The sequence below is a fragment of the Ursus americanus genome, chromosome 29, assembly GCF_024610735.1.
Source record: "Ursus americanus isolate L20-20 chromosome 29, mUrsAme1.1.p, whole genome shotgun sequence".
Classification (NCBI taxonomy): Eukaryota; Metazoa; Chordata; class Mammalia; order Carnivora; family Ursidae; genus Ursus; species Ursus americanus.
The window spans coordinates 25,147,314-25,165,000 of NC_142155.1; the positions used below are offsets into that span (position 1 = coordinate 25,147,314).

Below are 17,687 nucleotides of genomic sequence, written 5' to 3' on the forward strand. Positions count from 1 at the left end.
TTTAGGCCTTGATATTTCCCTTAAGTAGCTATTACACTTTGGCTGCTGAACCTTACTTTCCTCAAAAGCTGAATGCCAGTGCTACTAACTGCTCGCGCTGCAGGATGTCATGAGGAAAGCGTGAGGACGAAATGGGATGGCACATGTGTAAGGGGTCTGCGCTCTGTGGCACTGCACTCCTGCACAGCATTGTTAAGGGGTTCAATGTACCCGGAGTGTAAGTGAAGCAAAGTGAAAGTTAAAGAAAAGGACTTGGAGGGCGCCTGGGTGGCTCTGTCAGTTTAGTGTCCGACTCTTGGTTTTGGCTCAGGTCATGGTCTCATGAGATTAGAGGCAGTGGCTCTATTATTTTAAGAGTTGCTAAAAGTTTTCTGAAAAAAAATTCAACTGGCATTGAAATGCTCAGTTAGGGTGGTATGCACAGGGTTGGTCATGTATTTAATCCTGAAAGATAGGTTTAGCTCGAATAAGTGGTTGAGGCCATAAACCTACATCACAGAGGCTAATGGATTCTTTTCAATGCAGGAGGTGAGACCCTTTTCATCAGAATGGCACTTCTGGTGAACTACACCGATTTGGATGTGGATGTTCACGTTCAGGACGCTGTGGCTCCAGCTCATGTGCAGATGCCTCAGGGCCTGGAGGTGGTGCTGCCCCCGCTGCCCGCCGGCCTCCACAGGATCTCGGTCTCCATCAATGGGTTCCACGTGCGCTCACAAGGGTGAGGTGGATGCTGGCCATTCATTGTAGGTCTCTTTGACGGTCTGGTGATTCAGTCGAGGAATTCTGGCTTTGAGTTAGGTGTTCACTTCCCCCCTTTTTCTGAAGTTAGGTGATAAGCACATGAGAATCACGCAATTTGAAGAAATCTTAGAGACCCTCCAGGACTATTCACTCTCAAGACCAATCCAAGGGCAATGTTTGGTTCATTAGTTGGGGAAGAGAGAACTTTCTGGAACTAGGATGTCATGGCTTCTGGTTAAGGTGGGGGTGAGGTGAGAATTTATGTGCGTTGGGGGAATATTCTGTGCTTTAATTAGAGTCTGTGACTACATAAGACCTTTAATAAGATAGTGTCTAGGGCTTTGAATAAATGGCTTACAATTATTGCCCAAGCTGTGCTCAGTTTCTCTTTGCCTCAAAGTCCCTCTGCCTAGTATTTCTCCAGAAGTTCCCTCTCCTCATTCCAGGAAGTTAGCTAAACTGTGTGGGGCTGATGCCACCACATGGTACCAGCCCAGGAAAATATCCCATACAACATTTTCTCCCCACTGTGTCCTTTCTTTTCTGTGAGGTAGTGCCATTCCCACGTGCTCTCCATCACTGCTCCCTTTGTCTGTTCTTCTCTCCCAAATACCCACGTCTCTCTGTCTTGCTGCTCCCTTTCTCTCTTTCTGACTCAGTTATTTTAGAACAATCTCCCCGTTCTCTGCAGGGTTGATCTTCACGTCCAGTACGTCACAGAAGTTTTCAGCATTGAGCCTTGCTGTGGGTCCCTTCTGGGTGAGTGGCTGTCTACCATTTATTCAGCAGGTCTGTTCACTGGATATTCAGGTTTTGTTCCTGGATTTGAACCAGTGAGACCAGAGATGGGGCATCGGGGTGAGGAACTTTCCTTGCGCTTTGGGAATTGAGTGGTGTACTTTGAAGGGTGGAAACCGGTGAGCCCCAGTGAGCTCAGGAAATTGAAGTATTTTTGTGACAAGAAGATGTGCCTGGTTTTGTTTTTAGGATGAAAAGAGGCTGAAACATCCAACGGATAGTACATGTCTAGAGGATGTTAGAAAAACAAGGGAAGAGCAGTCATGTTATCCTTTTAGGTACTGGAGGTGCAAGGAGGGAAAGAATGAGTCTGGTGTCTTCACTTTCCTCTGGGGGTGCAGATGAAGGACCCAGAAGGAGTTAGAAACACAAATGTCAATATAGGAGATATAAGGACAAGACAAAAATCTGGGAAACTATTCATTTTTAGAAAAAAATTGAAAGCTATACATCTGCATGTGAATGATCATGCGATAGTGTGTGCAATAATGCTTTATCCTTTCAGAGTACAGTAAAATCCTTTTTAAAGTTGCTTGCCTGTACCACGGGTTTGGTCATGATCTGAGGTACCTTGCTCCAACCCCTGTCCTGAAGATGGGGCTTGCTTGTACCTCAACGAGATAGGCAAAGTCTAGGAATATAGTAGCAGGATCACAAGCATGTTTCCATATTTCAGTGGCTCTTGAGATGCCTCAAAACACACATGCACACACACGGACATATGCCTATGTAACATATGGACTATCGGACTATCACATAGAATAATATAGAAGAGAAGTTAAAGACTTCGGCAAATTGGATTTTTTATTAGTGTATAAGTTGAATATATACAGAACAATCTGCATATACTCTACATCATAACACAGACAATAATATGGAATAGTATGTGAGATCATATGGCAAATGACAAGAAGACTCAGGAATTTGAATTTCCGTTAACATAGACATTACACATATACTGTCTCTACATAATAATTATATGAAGTATTATTACAGACTAACATGCCACATAACATAGCAGTGACAAGAACACTTCTAGAAATTAGATTTCTCATTAGTGTATACATTGATAAAAGTGCCTTCTAGGATCTATAAATACACTTGAAAATTTTGTCTGAAGTATTATAAACACCCCCTATATAACAATTTACATCATTTTACTATTACATGAATTTCAGCCCCTCTAACTCCTGCCACAAATGTAACATTGATGGGGTGAGGTGAAGTCACTGAGGTTTCGCCAAAAGCCCGCCTTCCACTTAAATTGCCCTGGGGTTTGCGTACGTGCTGTGAGTGCTGTGAGTTCTGAATATCAGCTTTTAAGTTTTGTTTTCAATATTCATGCTTTAGGTGGAACCATCCTCAGTATCTCGGGAATAGGGTTCAGCAGGGACCCTGCTCTGGTTTGGGTGCTTGTGGGTAATCGGACCTGTGACATCCTCCACTTAACGGAGACAATCATCCTGTGTGAGACCCCGCCCATTGCCCTGCTGCCTGGTGCGGACGTTCCTGCTGTCCCAGCCCCCGTGGAGGTCTGGGCTGGCAATGTGTCCTTCGCCCAAGGACCCTTACCCAGCCTCGTGGGGAAAGGCTTTACCTTCGTATATGAAGCAGCAAGGACACCAGTGGTCACTGCCGTGCGAGGAGAAATGACCAATAGCAGCCTGAGGCTCTCTGTGGAAGGAAATAACCTCCCCAGCTCAGTGATTCTTCTGGGGGTCTTCAGCTGTGATCTGGAGACACAGTCTTTAAAGAGCAACATGAGCCTGTCTGGGTGCTCCTTTCCTCTTCAGAGTTTGGAGGCGGGCATCTATCCTCTCCGAGTACGTCAAAAGCAGATGGGGTTTGCGAACATGTCTGCAGTGCTCCAACAATTTGTGATGACACCTCGGATAATGGCCATCTTGCCGACACATGGGTCTGCTTGTGGCGGGACCGTACTCACAGTGAGGGGACTGGCTCTCAACTCTAGGAAGAGGTCAGTTCAGGTGGACCTTTCAGGTCCATTTACTTGTGTGATTTTGAGCTTGGGGGACCAGACAGTCCTCTGCCAGATTAACAGAGTGGGTGACCCCTTGCCTGATGCTTCCTTCACCCTGAACATCTCAGTCCTGGTCAATGGGCTACCCAGCGAGTGTCAGGGCAATTGCACTGTTTTCCTGCAGGAAGAGACAACTCCGATCGTGGACTCCTTGACCACTAACATCCATGGGTCTCTGACCATGGTGCTGATTAGGGGTCAGAAGTTAGACATCACAGCAGATGAGCCAGTGGTGTTTGTGGATAATCACCTTCCCTGTGCTGTAACTTCCTTTAATGCAAGCCATGTGGCATGCTGGATAAGAGACTTGACCCCGGGACTCCACTACGTATCAGTTTTTCATACCAGAAGTGGATATGCTTGTTTTGGTAATGTTTCCAGACACTTCTACATTTTGCCTCAAGTGTTTCATTATTCCCCCAAGAATTTCAGCATCCATGGTGGAAGTCTCTTGACCATGGAGGGCACAGCTCTGAGAGGACAGAACAGCACACTAGTCTTCGTTGGCCAGCAGGCCTGCCTGACAGTGAACATCAGCTCCGAGCTCATCCAGTGCGTTGTGCCTGCAGGAAATGGCTCTGTGGGCCTGGTCATCGAGGTAGATGGACTTTCATACCATATGGGTGTCATTGGTTACAGCAATGCCTTCACCCCACAATTACTCTCTATTTCTCAGACTGATGGCGTCTTAACCTTCGTGGTGGCCCAAGTCTCAGGAGCTGAGAATGTTGACATTTTTATTGGGATGTCACCCTGTGCAGGTGTCTCTGGCAACCACACAGTTCTCCAGTGTGTGGTCACATCCCTTCCTGCTGGGGAGTACCCAGTCAGAGGGTACGACCGCACGAGGGGGTGGGCCTCATCTGTCCTGGTCTTCACATCCACAGTCACTATTTCAGCAGTGACTGAGAACTTTGGTAAGTCAAGCAAATAAGACAGACCTCTTTTTTCTTTTTTATGTAAGTGAATTAATAGCTACTGTTATCACTCTAAAAGGTAGGAAATCAACCACAATCTGAAAGACAGAAGGAGAGAGAAGCCTGATTGGCCTGTGTTTTTTGTCTTTGGCATGCCCCCTGTATGAGGCTTTGGTTTTTTTTTTTTTAATCAAGGAATTTGTGCAAATTCCATAAGTATAATTTTATTTTAATTTGATTCCTTAACCTGATTTAATTTGTGTCTTCAATAATTCCATCTGGAAGAGCTCATAATTTGATCAAGTAAGTAGTACATAGATGCCTTCACTTCTCTTTAGACCTCTATGCCACCCTGAATTATTTAAAACTTATTAAATATCATTAACTTTTATCATTTTGGAATTATTTCACAGACAAATCCACACCCCAGCAATAAGAGGCCAGTTGCATAGTATGATTGCATTGGTTGAACTCTTTTCTCCTTTTAGATAGATATACTGAAATTTGCCTTGCCTTTTCTTCCAGTGATGGTTTTGGTTTCTGTTCAGGTAAAGCCTCACTGCACTCGAGACTGCTCAAATTTGACCGTGATGCAGACAGTACAGAGGAGATTATGGGAGCGAATCTTACACTGATGAAGTTCTAGTGGAGCCAATTCTTAGAACAAATTTGTTTGGCCTCGGCTGGGTGGAATGCTATAGGAATTGGGATTTTGGTCCCACGTGTTTTAGTAATTTAGCGGGGTACATTTTCTACGGATAAAGGGGTTTGGTCTGGATGCTCCCTAGTTCCCCTTTCTTCTAAGATTCCCTGATTTTTATGATGAGAGAGCAGGGCTATGAAATGCACCCTAAGCAAAGAGTTCTTCTTGGGTTTGTCAGGCGGCTGGAAGAACCACCGAAACTTGACCTGAGGGAAGTAGACACTGGAACTCTCTCAGTGTGGACTCAGGTTGCCACGTATCTGAGAGTCCAGGTGACATTTATCTTTTTTGGTTCTCAGACTGAAGCAAAACATGGTGTTTGTCTAGAATTGTCATACTTTTATCCATCAGAGACGGGTGCAGTCCTACAGTGCTGGTAGGAGTGTAAACTGGCACAACATTATTTGGAGAGAAATTCGGCAATATTCGACAAATCTAAAACCTTATGTTTCCTTTGACCTAGAAATCCCCTTCTTTTTTTTTAAAGATGTTTTATTGATTTATTTGACAGAGAGAGAGACAGCCAGCCAGAGAGGGAACACAAGCAGGGGGAGTGGGAGAGGAAGGAGCAAGCTTCCAGTGGAGCAGGGAGCCTGATGAAGGGCTCGATCCCAGGGCCCTGGGATCACGCCCTGAGCCGAAGGCAGACGCTTAACGACTGAGCCACCCAGGCGCCCCTAGAAATCCCACTTCTAACAGTTTTCAACAGTTCTATGCAAATCAATGTACAGTTCCTCAGCACCATTAATTATAGCAAGAGAGGAGAAATAAAGAAAGAACCAACTGATAGGAAAATTGCTAAATAAATTGTTGCATAATCAAATGATGGAATTCTAAGTAGCATGCATACATGTACACATACTTGGAAAATTGTCTATGCTATATTTTTAAAGAAAAAATCAAACTGTAGAAGAATATATATAGAAAGATTTTAATTTTTCTTTTTAAGTGGGCTCCATGCTAGGCATGGAGGGCTCAAACTCATGACTGTGAGATCTCAGACCTGAGCCAAGATCAAGAGTCAGACACGTAATTGACTGAGCCACCCAGGTGCCCCTAGAAAATATCTCTTTGTATAAAAATATAGATGCTTAAAAAATTCTGGAAGGATTCACCGGAAACCAAACGTGGCCACCTCTGGGGAGTGATCTATGTGGTTCAGTGGAACTTTTACTTCCATTGTATACTCTTTGGTATAAAAAAATGTAAGAATGATAAATAAGCATTACTTTTGTCTATAAAAGTTATTACATTTTTATAGATGGTTGAATATGATTGGAATCTGACAGAACAAGGACTCCAGGCTCTGGAGACCAGGGCTTAGTGGGAAGACGCTAGGGATATCGGAACTGGCAGCCAATTGTGTGGATCCTGGAGGGCAGAGGAAGAATGAGGGGCAGCAAGAAAGCATGGATCTGAATTTTGAGTTAAGTAAAGAAAGAGACCTTTGCGTTTGTAATCATGAACTTATATTTTGTTTTGAAGGCTGCCTGGGTGGAAGGCTTGTGCATGTGTTTGGAGCAGGATTTTCTCCAGGGAACATCTCAGCTGCTGTGTGTGGCGCTCCCTGCCAGGTCTTGGCTAATGCTACAGTGTCAGCCTTCAGCTGCTTGGTCCTGCCCCTGGATGGTGTGTACAAATGCCACATATTTTTTTTAAGAGTGTATATAAAAATGATATTCTTTAGTTAACTGCATTTCTGTAATCAATGCTGTATTGACCCCCAATTCTTCTATGTGTTCTTGGGAAGAGGATTTCTTTATTCCCCATCTAAAATGTTAGATGGGACTGCCTATTAAAATGGTTCATAGTAACCTTTGTCCTCTTGATGGCAATGGAAAATTTATCAGCCGTGTTCTCGATTGTTGTCATACGATGATGGAGAAAGTAGTTGTGAGTTCTGAATACTAGTTTCAATGACAGCCTTAGATATGGGGAAAACAATCTCTTGTCTTGTTTTGGGGTGGAATTGCTGAAAACATCTGCTTATTGGAGGTACTGGGCTAGGGATTAGATCAGCGAGCTGGAGATCTCTTGCGTATTTCCCTGGTGCACCCAGTTCTGGAATTCTTATTAGAGGCCGAAGAGCCAACATGAACACCGTCCTCTTCTTCTGTAATGCCCAGGTATTTACTCAGTAGAACACTGTGATCTCTCATTGCTTTAAGCATCACAGCCATCATGTAAATCGGGGTACAGGAAGGTGTGTCTTAGTTAGAGAGAAAGGTGCAAAGCTTGATAGACCCATGATGGGGCTTTCTAACAGTGAGTAATTACCCATGGAGCTTCAGAAAAAAAAGTCAAAGGGAAGAAGTTGCCATTATCACTAGAGGACCAGCTTAGCCAGGTGATTAACTTGTTTGCGTAATCATAGATTTTGTACTTATGTGCTTGGACACCTTACACATGCTTTCAGAATAGTGCTTGAAATTATGTTCCTAACTTGTGTCTGTAACTTGAATGTGGGTGAAGGATTTACAAAGTGATCAAAGCATCACTTTGTCTGAGCTTGGACAAAAATTCCATGATGAGTAATTGGTGATGGCAGTTTACATTAGATTGTCTTATTCATGAAGGGGAAGGGGGAGGAGAGGAGGGAGAGAGAGAGAGTAATGATCCTTGTTTAAAACGGAGTTTCCTGTTACCCACCATATATACAAGCAGAGCATTATGGAAGAGAGATCTATTCCACTGAAGATTCCACAGTAGGAAACGTAAGACACAGTAGAATATTTAAGTTTAAGATGTTGACTCTTCCCTTCTCCACTCTCCCTCCTGTGCATAGACAAGCACTGGAACAGCGAATGTGTGAAATTAATGCTTGATGAAAGAATAAATGAATTGGAAAGTTGTGGAAACAGAAAACCAAGACTCCATATTTCTAGGTTAAATATTTAACTAATACTGCTACAGTCTTTTAAAAAGGCTTTCACACATACACATCTTAAGTTAATTAACTGTTTAAAGCTCCTTGGTATTAGGTCAAGACCCAATTTCAATTAGAAGTACAAAATAAAAATCATTGAGGTTCTTGGGACAGGTAAATTGTAATATTGGAAGTTTGATAACTTATAGAAGAAGATGAATAGAAATTGTTATATTTTAAAAGATTTGATTTAATTTTAGAAAAGGACTTCTCAAAATGCCTTGTTTTTTAAAAAAGGAAAATACAAGCGGGAAGCTGTAACTGTAACCATTGCCACTAGGTGTCACCAAACACCGACTGATTGTGCAGGAGCCGCTCATTTACTTGGGAAATGGATAATTGGACTTATTTTCCTCTTTCATAAAAAAAGAAAAAGTCTTTTTAGAGACTTTTAATTACAGTGTCTAAAAATGGAGAGGAACTGATGAAAGTCAACTCTATTGGTTTCTTCAGACCCAGGATGGTAGTCACGGATTCTATCAACTTCCTGAGTTGCATAAAACATTTTGAGCATGTTTGTGTATTTTTTTTTTTTCTAGAAAGTAGGTTTATAATGGACATCAAGTGGTCAAGCAAAATGTGTCTCACAAATTGTTAGAAACTGCGAATAATTCCCCTACTTTCAGATAAGATTGCGTATAACTAATTTAGTTAAGAATCTGTTATATTTTAAAAGGTTTTTGAAGAGGACTATTTCCCAGCAGCGACGGTTATCCGTGTTTCTCAGTTATCATTCTCAGAGCAATCTATCCTTTGACTTAACTGATTCTCCCCCACGTTCCTTTTTTCAGACTTACCCAGCCCTTCAGAAGGCTGAATCATCTCGGTCCTTCTAACACAGTGGTTCACAAGGGTATTATTACTGAGAATTATATTATTATTGAGAATATCATATTATTTTTTTTAAAGACTTATTTATTTATTTTAGAAAGACGGAGAGAGAGAGGGAGAGAGGGAAAGGCAGAGAGGGAGAGAAAGTGTCAAGCAGACTCCATGCTGAGTGCGGACTCTGATGCGGGCTGGATCCCAGGACCCTGAGATCACGACCTAAGCTGAAACCAGGCGTTGGACACTCAATGGACTGAGCCACCTGGGTGCCCCGAGAATATTATATTAATGTCGCTGCTGGAGCCGCAGCAGCAGCACCTGGGAGTTTGTTAGAAATGTTAGAAATTTGGGCGACCTAATGAATCAGAAACTTGCCCACAAGTAAACTTTTTGGCATTTCTCTTCTGAGCCCTCTCTGCATTCCTACCTTTTTTCTTGATTTGAAGTCTCCAACATGGCAGCTCCTCTGTGTAAGCCAGTTCTGGCCCTATTGGGAAGCCTCAGAGGATTGCCCGCATAGCACCTGGCACCGTATTTGTTTTTACAACCGCATCGCTGTCTTGCTGGTTTATAATCTTACTGTTACCTACGATTATTCCAAGGATTTTTTCTTTTTCTTCTTTTTTTTTTCCTGACGTGCTTGTGCACAGCTGGACATTCCTCATCTGATATTTACACGAGTTCTATTATTTCTTTTTCCTGTGGTTTGCTGCCTTCCTATTTTCATTTGGTATTTTGTTTATTTCTGTCGTTTCTCTAATTTACTAAGGTCACTTTGAGTTCTGACGCCCGCTCTGACTTTTATTCCTTAGTGTGATTTTGCACACTGAAGACGGTGGTGTTTCTCATTCCAGGTTGTGGATGAGGGCCTAGAACTCCGGCTTCCCTAATTATTGTTTTGCTTGTCCCCCTGCCACAGGGCCACTCATGTGTTTCCTTTCATCAGTGGGGCAGGGGCGGTACAGGTAGAGCTCTGAGGAAGTGCTTTTGCTGCTTTTGGGGTCATCTGCATTGACCTTTCTCCTCCACTTGCACTTCTAACAAAAGAAGAGATTTAGTCTTTCATATGACGGGTTGCTAAAACATCTCGTTCACTGAAACGAAAGTACTTCATATTTTTTAAAAAATCAGCCAAATCTTTGATATTTGTGTTTCTTGCATTTATATGTTGAATTATATGGCGTGGCTTCTTCACGGGAACTTAAATTTTTCCATGAGGCATGAAAAGCTACAGTGATTGAGGTCACACAGTTCTATTTTGTGGCAGAACCTTGGATTCTGATCCCCAGCCCCGGGTACCTTTCTTAGACCACCTTGTCAAATTTGCATCCACCTAGTCACCTGTAAGGAGTTCTTTATTTTATAGGGGTTGGGCCTATATTTGTCCCAGGGCTTACTAACTGGCAAGTGCTTACGTTTTTTCTCTCCACCCGAGAGTCCTATTGTCAGCCAACTTAATTGCTGTAATTCATCCTGAACACATTCACAGAGAACCTACTATGTGTCACGTGCTTTGGAATGTACCAGCAGCCGTATACTATTTGGATGTGATCGCACAACTGTAAACCTTCTCACATGTGTTTGTCTCCTGTGCCCCTTGCTGCACGCAGTGCTGTGATGTAGGTGGGGCAGCTTGGGTTCAAGTCCATAGTCCTTGGTAATATTTGTTGCATACTTGCATTGACAGGTTAGCTGCAGAGGTAGGAAGCTGGAGAGATTTTTCTTTCTTTTTCTTTTTTACTTTATTAAGGTTTTCAAGCAGAGCTGCCCCCCAACTGTCCCATGTAGAGACTTGTTTATCTTCCTCGTAAAGGTTATTGCCAGTCTGCCTTGTTGATGCTTTTTACATTGTGTCTCATGAGTGAGAAAGAAATGGCCTAAGGGTCAAAGGCCTTCAAATATTTGCTTTTCTTCTTCATGAAATGTTAATAGTCAAAATTATGTAAAAATCAAGGACTTCTGTTCATCAAGAGATCCCATCAAGAGAATGAAAAGGCTATCCAAGAACCTGGAGAAGGTATGAGTAACCATATAACCTTCTAGGATTAGTACCCAAAATATATAAAGAGCACAAATCAATAAGAAAAAGACAAACGTTCTAGTATAAAAAAGGGCAAATGACAAAAAGAAGAATTTCACAGAAGAGGAAATATGAGTTCTGACTAAACATATAAAAAGTTGTTTGACCTAAGAAGTAATGATGCAAATGCAGACTAATGTTGGAATGGGATGCCATTGTATTTGTATGGGACTGGCCAAAATTAAGAGTCTGATAATCCCAAGTGCTGACAGTTATGTGGAGTAATGGAAACTCGTGGCTGTGGCTGGTAGGCTATAGGAAAATGGCACGAGCACTTTGAAAACACTATGGCACCGTCTTCTAAAGTTGAACTGGTACCTACCTGAGGAACAAGTAATTTTCTTTAAGACATATACCCTAGAGGAAATTTAGTATGTGTTTGTCGTAGCAAAAACTGGGGAGTAGCCCAAAGTCCATTGGTAAGAGAATAGATAAATATACTGTAGTAATTTCACACAATGCAGTACTGAACAGCAGTGAAAATGTATTCTCAAGTTTTATGTGATTCTAAGGAATTTGATACATCTTGGAACTGTAATACTGAGTGGAAAAAAGCAGGTCCAAAAATATGTCATGTATTCTATTGTATAAAATTCAAAACAAGTGGAACTCAACCAGCTCTCAACCCATGTGAGAAAGTGATTTAAAAAATGCAGGGGATTGTTTCTGAGGATGAGGAAGAAGGTGATGGGCTTGATGAAGAGACACAGATTCGAGAGCATCACAATTGTTTTAGACCTTATGTTGGCTTGTAGAGTCATATGAGTTTTTCTTATGATGATGATTCATATTTCACAAAAAAGTTACTTATATTCTTCTGTATGTGTTGCGTACACATCATGCATGTTTAAGAAAAGTAAACTGATAATTTTATTCTCCTATTGGTCAGGGGACAACACATGAAGTGCATTTATGTAACAGTGTGAGGTCCTCTGTTATTTCCGTGGTTACTGCCTAACCTAATGGTGAGTGTCTCCTGCAGCGTCCTTGGCTTTCCTGTGTGACCTGAAGCATGCAGAGGAGAGCTGTGAAGCCTCCAGCAGCACCTACGTGCAGTGTGATTTGACTGTCACTGTGGGGACAGAGACACTGCCCCAACCATGGCCTTACCTCTACATTTGTGAAGAAAGTCCCCAGTGCCTCTTTGCACCAGATCATTGGACAGAGTCAACGTTCCCATGGTTCTCAGGCCTCTTCATCAGGTAACCCTGTCCTCTCCCTCCCTGACCTTCCCCACAAATGCATGGCCAATGGACAGATGGAACCGTCAGGAATGGCAGGCTGGGTGGACATGGCCCCCAGGGCCTACCACTCTTGTTAGAGGGACCATTCCACTGTGGATTCCAGCCAGCCTGCATATCAAAGCATCTCCTGTCTTTTCAAGTGTTCGAGAGAACATCTGAAAAATCTGCCCAGTAAACAGCTCGCTTTGTTCTTGCTTAGATTTTAATATTTATCTTCCGATCCAAAGCAACATCTGGTGAATGCCAATGGGGAAAAAGATTAGACATTATGAAAAACAGAAGGCTCTTTTCCCCTTTCCTTTTTCTTTTCTTTCCAAACAGATTCACAAGTATGAAAAAAAGTCATAGAGAAATCCAGCAGATTGCACAATGTTTATTCAACAGAAGGGGGGATGTGCAGGCAGAATTACTGTAGATCTAGGATTTAGAAACCATAAGCTTCTGAGGATTTTTTGAACTTAAAAAACAAACATACTGTCACTTTCCAGGTGAAACCCCCTTTTCTAAACACATTTAAGGAAAACGTGTGATCCTCTTGGTGACTTAGGACCGCCTTAATTTCTACCGGCAGTTCTTTGCCCACGCAGCATGATACTTCAGTGCTGAATGTCGCCCTGCACTCTCTTGATTTCTATCTAGATAGACTGGTTACACCTGGTTGTTTAATGAAGGCCTATCTTCCCGTTCAAAATTACAACTAAACGAGAGTAACCAGCACTTTCCCTGACAGTCTGACTTCTTGATGTCCCAAGACAGCCTGTGTTTTAGGACGAATTCATCACCAGAGAGAGGGTTGTATTTAGCCAGAGGAAGAGAGGAACCTCCTTGGCTGGTTGCTTTCTAGAAGGCGTGAAGAACCCTGTTTAGGTCACATAGGAAATGGGGTTCTGGAGGTTGTACTCAGGCAGGACTGGATTTCAGAACTCACAAATGCTGGGTACGGAGAAGTACATGTCATATCCCGGCTCCACTGAATATGAAGACTTCACCAAATCCCCACAGCTCTTCTTTGAAGTTCTTCTTGTGTTCTTCTTCTCTACTCCTGAGGTCGCTGAGGGAACAGCCTCAGACCCTGTTACAACTTATGCCCTTCTTATTGATACCATTTGGCAATATGTACTGATAACTCTTCATTCCCTGTGCTCTAGTCATTTCACATCTGGGATTTTAAGAAGGCAGTTAGAAAGATGTAATATTTATGAAAAACTACATTTTTGAAGTATTAGGTATAATAACAAAAAATTTGAAATGAAATGTTGAGTAATAAAGGGCGAATCTAAATACTAATATACTAGGAAACCTTTAAAAGTCATGATGTAGAATATTTAACTGAAGAGGGAAATGCTTACAATATGTCGGGAAGTGAAAAGGACAGGTTGCAACATAGTGTATCGATTTACTCTTAATGGTGTCGGTAGTACGTATGATTGTCTACACATATAACAGGCGATCGGAAAGAAGACTAGAAGGATGTATTCTTAAATGTTGAATGCCTACCCTAGGTGATTGGAGTATTACTTATATTTATTCATTGAGTTTTTATGTATTTTTTTTCAGTGAACATGTACTAATTTAATAACCAGAAAACACACTATAATTATACAGTGGGCATTAAAAAATTATATGCCAAATGGATTACCTTGGTTCCTCTTAAGATTATGCTTGTGAACCTGGAGAACTACTTGCCATTATCTTTGCAAGAAACCCATTTCCATTAACTGCTTTATACTATCCCCTTCCCAGCCACTACCACTATGGATTTGATGTCATTTGGCAAAGGTAGGCGTGTATCTGTGGCAAAAATATGCCCAGTTCATCCATCTGTCCATCTATCCAACCATCCATCCATCCATCTATCCAGAATTTATCAACTGTTTACTATATTGTAGTTACTGTGCAAGGAGTTGTAACTCAGTGAGGAACAAGATGGCAAAATCCCTGCCTTTAAGGGTAGGGGGGAAGCCATACAATAAACAAGATCACATGTTGCGATAGGGGCTATAATGTGATAGAAAATCATGGGGGGCTACTGTATACAATGTGCCCAGGGGAGGCTTCTCTGGAGTGTCTTTTGCTGAGCTAAGGAGAAGAAGGTGTCGTTATGGACAGTCAGGCAGTGGGGACAGCAATGCAAAGGCCCCGACACATTTTATGAATGGTCAGAGGCCAGAAGGGCAGGAGTAGAGTAAGAAGGAAGGAAAGTTCTCTACATGGGCTCCGGGAGGTATTTAAGGTCTTGGAGGCCCTGTAAGGAGTTTAGATTCTATTCTAGAGACAGACACACTAAGTATCTTTTCAGAGTCACACAGTCCAGCCTTGGCAGTGTCAGGACTGGAACCCAGACCTCTGGCTGACAGTGTACTTGGCACGATGATGGCCTTCAGCATCAGGGATGAGAGCCTGGGCTGAGGTGTGTGGTTCAATGAGATTCCAGAACCACCAGAAACAATTTCAGGTCAAGTGAGGGAGACATAAACCCTGCAAATGTCTTTGATGTCTGTCCTAGAGTGCATTCATGATTACCTGCTTACTTTTGGACCTCATCAGACCGACTGAAAGAGCCACAGATTGCGAGTCAGGAAACAGGTGCTAGAAGTCTCTTTGCCGCTAGTTGGACCAAAAATGTTTACCACGTTCCCTCAAATATTTATGTGCGTGCATGTGTGCATGCACAACTGTCTCATCTGCATTTGTGTATGTCTGTATATGCACGTATATTTACACTTGTTTATATTTAATTGATAGGATCATTATGGAAGAAAACATGGGATAGTAGCTATTGGGAAACTTTGACATTTCATAAATGTTGGTCTATTTTTGATATCCTGGTGTCTCTGCTAATTTTGACGATGGACTTTTAATGAAAAATAACCTCTAGTGAGATTACTAGGGGAAAATACAAAAAGAAGTGTGACCTAAAGCTTGTAAGAAAAAGTCTAAGCTAACAGAAAGTGGTTTTAACTCTTTGCGAGCAAGAAGAACATGATTAGGGAAGACTGCATTGCCACTGGCGAATGAGAGGATTGCTGGGTGACTTAACCCATTTTTCTCTAGTCTTTGCTGATGAGCCTAGAGAGGGCAGAAGGCTCATTAACAGCGCAGAAGCTCAAGACCGGAAAAGGTTGTACAGGAAATTGGTCACTCCTTTCCTTGAATTCAAGTCTATATCCCAGATCATTTATACACTGAGTATAAAATACTTGCTTGTAGGATTGAGGATCATTACTTGCTGGTAGTGAACATGAACGGGGGCCCACAACAGATGGAAGAGATGGCCAAATACTCTTTCACTTGCCTAAAAAGGGGAAAAGGGAGTTCTGGAAATTTAGACACCTGAGCTTGTGTTATCCCTGACAAAATTCTAGAATGAGTTATTAACCATATGGTTTGTGAGCTATGGAACAGTATAACAGCCTACGGAACAGTATAACTTAGCCTCACCTACCTTAAATGTGCTCAGAACAATTACATTAGCCTCCCGTTGGTCAAAATCATCTCACATGAAGCCTATTTTCTAAGAAGGTGTTGAATGTCTCATGGAATGTCTTGGCTACTGTACTGCACATGAAAAACAGAGTAGTTGCATGGGGACAGAATGGCTCTAAGTGCATCGGCTGCTTATTTTCGTGATGATGCGGCTGAGTGGGAGCTGCACTGCCCCGTGTCACGAGAGAGGATTGTACTGTACATCCCTAGTCTGGGAAAAGACCCAAATTCAGAATTGGTAAGTGTGGTTTCTACTAAGTGCATATTGCTTTTACACTATCATAAAGTAAAAAAATCATAAGTCAGACAATTGTAACTCAAGGACCATCTGTAGTTATCTGAGTACTGATTCATAAGGAACGTGATGGTGTAGTAAACCAAATTTATTTCCTTCCTGATATATTTATAAGTGATTTCTGGTGGAAATATATATAGAGAGAAGTTCTCAAATGATTCTAACAACTTTCACCCCCACCCTCAGTAGCAAGAGGAAGGTTCTAGCTGTAAAGCCCAAAGTGGCCTGCTGCAAGCATCAAGTGGCTTTGAAGTCAGGGGTTTTATTTGAAAAATCCATGTGAACTTTGCATTCCATTCAATCATGTTTCCATATTTATCTAAATATTACATTACATTTTAATTTACAAGTTAAATTGCTTTGCTTTTCTGAAACTTTGAGTACAAGTGACACTTGAGGAGTGAAGGTTTTATTTATCCTGTGGCTCTGTCTACCCCCTGGATCATGGCTCAGCTAAATGGATTTGTAGTTACAAGACAGGCTCCAGGTTCAAAATTTATTTGAGCAATGGGTCCGTTATCAGTGAGATGACACATAATTCCCACAGTTAATTTCAACAATAATACCGCCAACACCACTGCCACCAAAAACTGTAACAAGAACTGCCTTTATTGGGCACTTACGTGTGCCAGATTCTTTGCAAATCACTTTATAGGCTGCATTTCATCCCATCCTCACAACACCTATATAGAATAGGTACCCGATGATTATAACTCCATTTTATAAACGTGCAAACCAAAGCTTAGAGACTCATGTCTTCATAATGTCCTGTAGAAGCAAATATCTGCTCAGGGATCCAAATCTAGCTGGTCTGCTTTTGAGCATAACCTCTGGATGCTAACTACTTCTCAGAAAATCAGCTGAACAAATACAACATGGCGAAGTCCTCAGGCATTGTGGCTCTGAGACTGCGTTTACCGCCATCTTAATTTCAGCGTGGGGCTATAAAGCCAGCACCGTGTTAGATGTCATGGGAAGGAGGGCTCAGATAAGAGGAGACCACAGCCCCAGCAGCCAGCTCAAGCGATGTGTGTTCGGTTCTGGGCCACATGATGTTAAAATATGGACACTGTCTAGTAGGTCCAGAGCACAGTGGGTATGCAAGTCCTGACTTGGTGAATACTAAGCTGGGAATATTTTACTGTGAAGAAGAGAAGACTAAGTAGATGTGGCAGTTCTCCTTCGTGGTATTTCTAGCAAGTTGTGGAAGAAACCTTTCTGACATCGGTTTGAGAAGAGATGTTCTAGTTCGACCTGATTTATAGTTTCTCACCAGTGACCTTTTGTCCTTTCCATGGCCCTTGCTGGTCTTCCCATGGGATCTGCTTTCTTCATGCTGATATTCAAACAGCATCTCAAAACTTGACAATCCTGCTCTAGGAGACAGGGCACCTGGGTTCTAATCTTGGAGCTGCTGTACTTCTGCGTTTGACTTTATGCAAATCTCCCGATCTCTATCTCTTTAGATTACATTTTTTATGCCTCTACCTACTTTACTGGCCTAAATGAGATCATACGAATGAAATTGTTGAAAAGTATGAGACATCATGCATTATCGTTACTAATAATCTCTGAGTTAGTCGCAACAATGCCTAAAGCCAGGATTATTGTCGAATAAATATCAC

At 42.1% G+C, this 17,687-nt stretch overlaps 1 protein-coding gene across 32 annotated transcripts in view; it reads left to right on the forward strand.

Annotated features, from left to right (window-relative positions):
* Positions 1 to 17,687, forward strand: part of PKHD1 (PKHD1 ciliary IPT domain containing fibrocystin/polyductin) — a 513,811-nt gene that overhangs the window by 77,517 nt on the left and 418,607 nt on the right. For all 32 annotated transcript variants that reach the window (XR_015722268.1, XR_015722269.1, XR_015722271.1 and 29 more), the window contains 5 exons: positions 526 to 721; positions 1,436 to 1,503; positions 2,893 to 4,500; positions 6,689 to 6,832; positions 12,020 to 12,239. Coding sequence is in view for 23 of the 32 variants with exons in the window: in XM_087857019.1 (XP_087713145.1) it covers positions 526 to 721; positions 1,436 to 1,503; positions 2,893 to 4,500; positions 6,689 to 6,832; positions 12,020 to 12,239 (2,236 nt within the window). In the remaining 9 variants the exon portion in view is untranslated. The remainder of the gene's footprint in view (positions 1 to 525; positions 722 to 1,435; positions 1,504 to 2,892; positions 4,501 to 6,688; positions 6,833 to 12,019; positions 12,240 to 17,687) is intronic.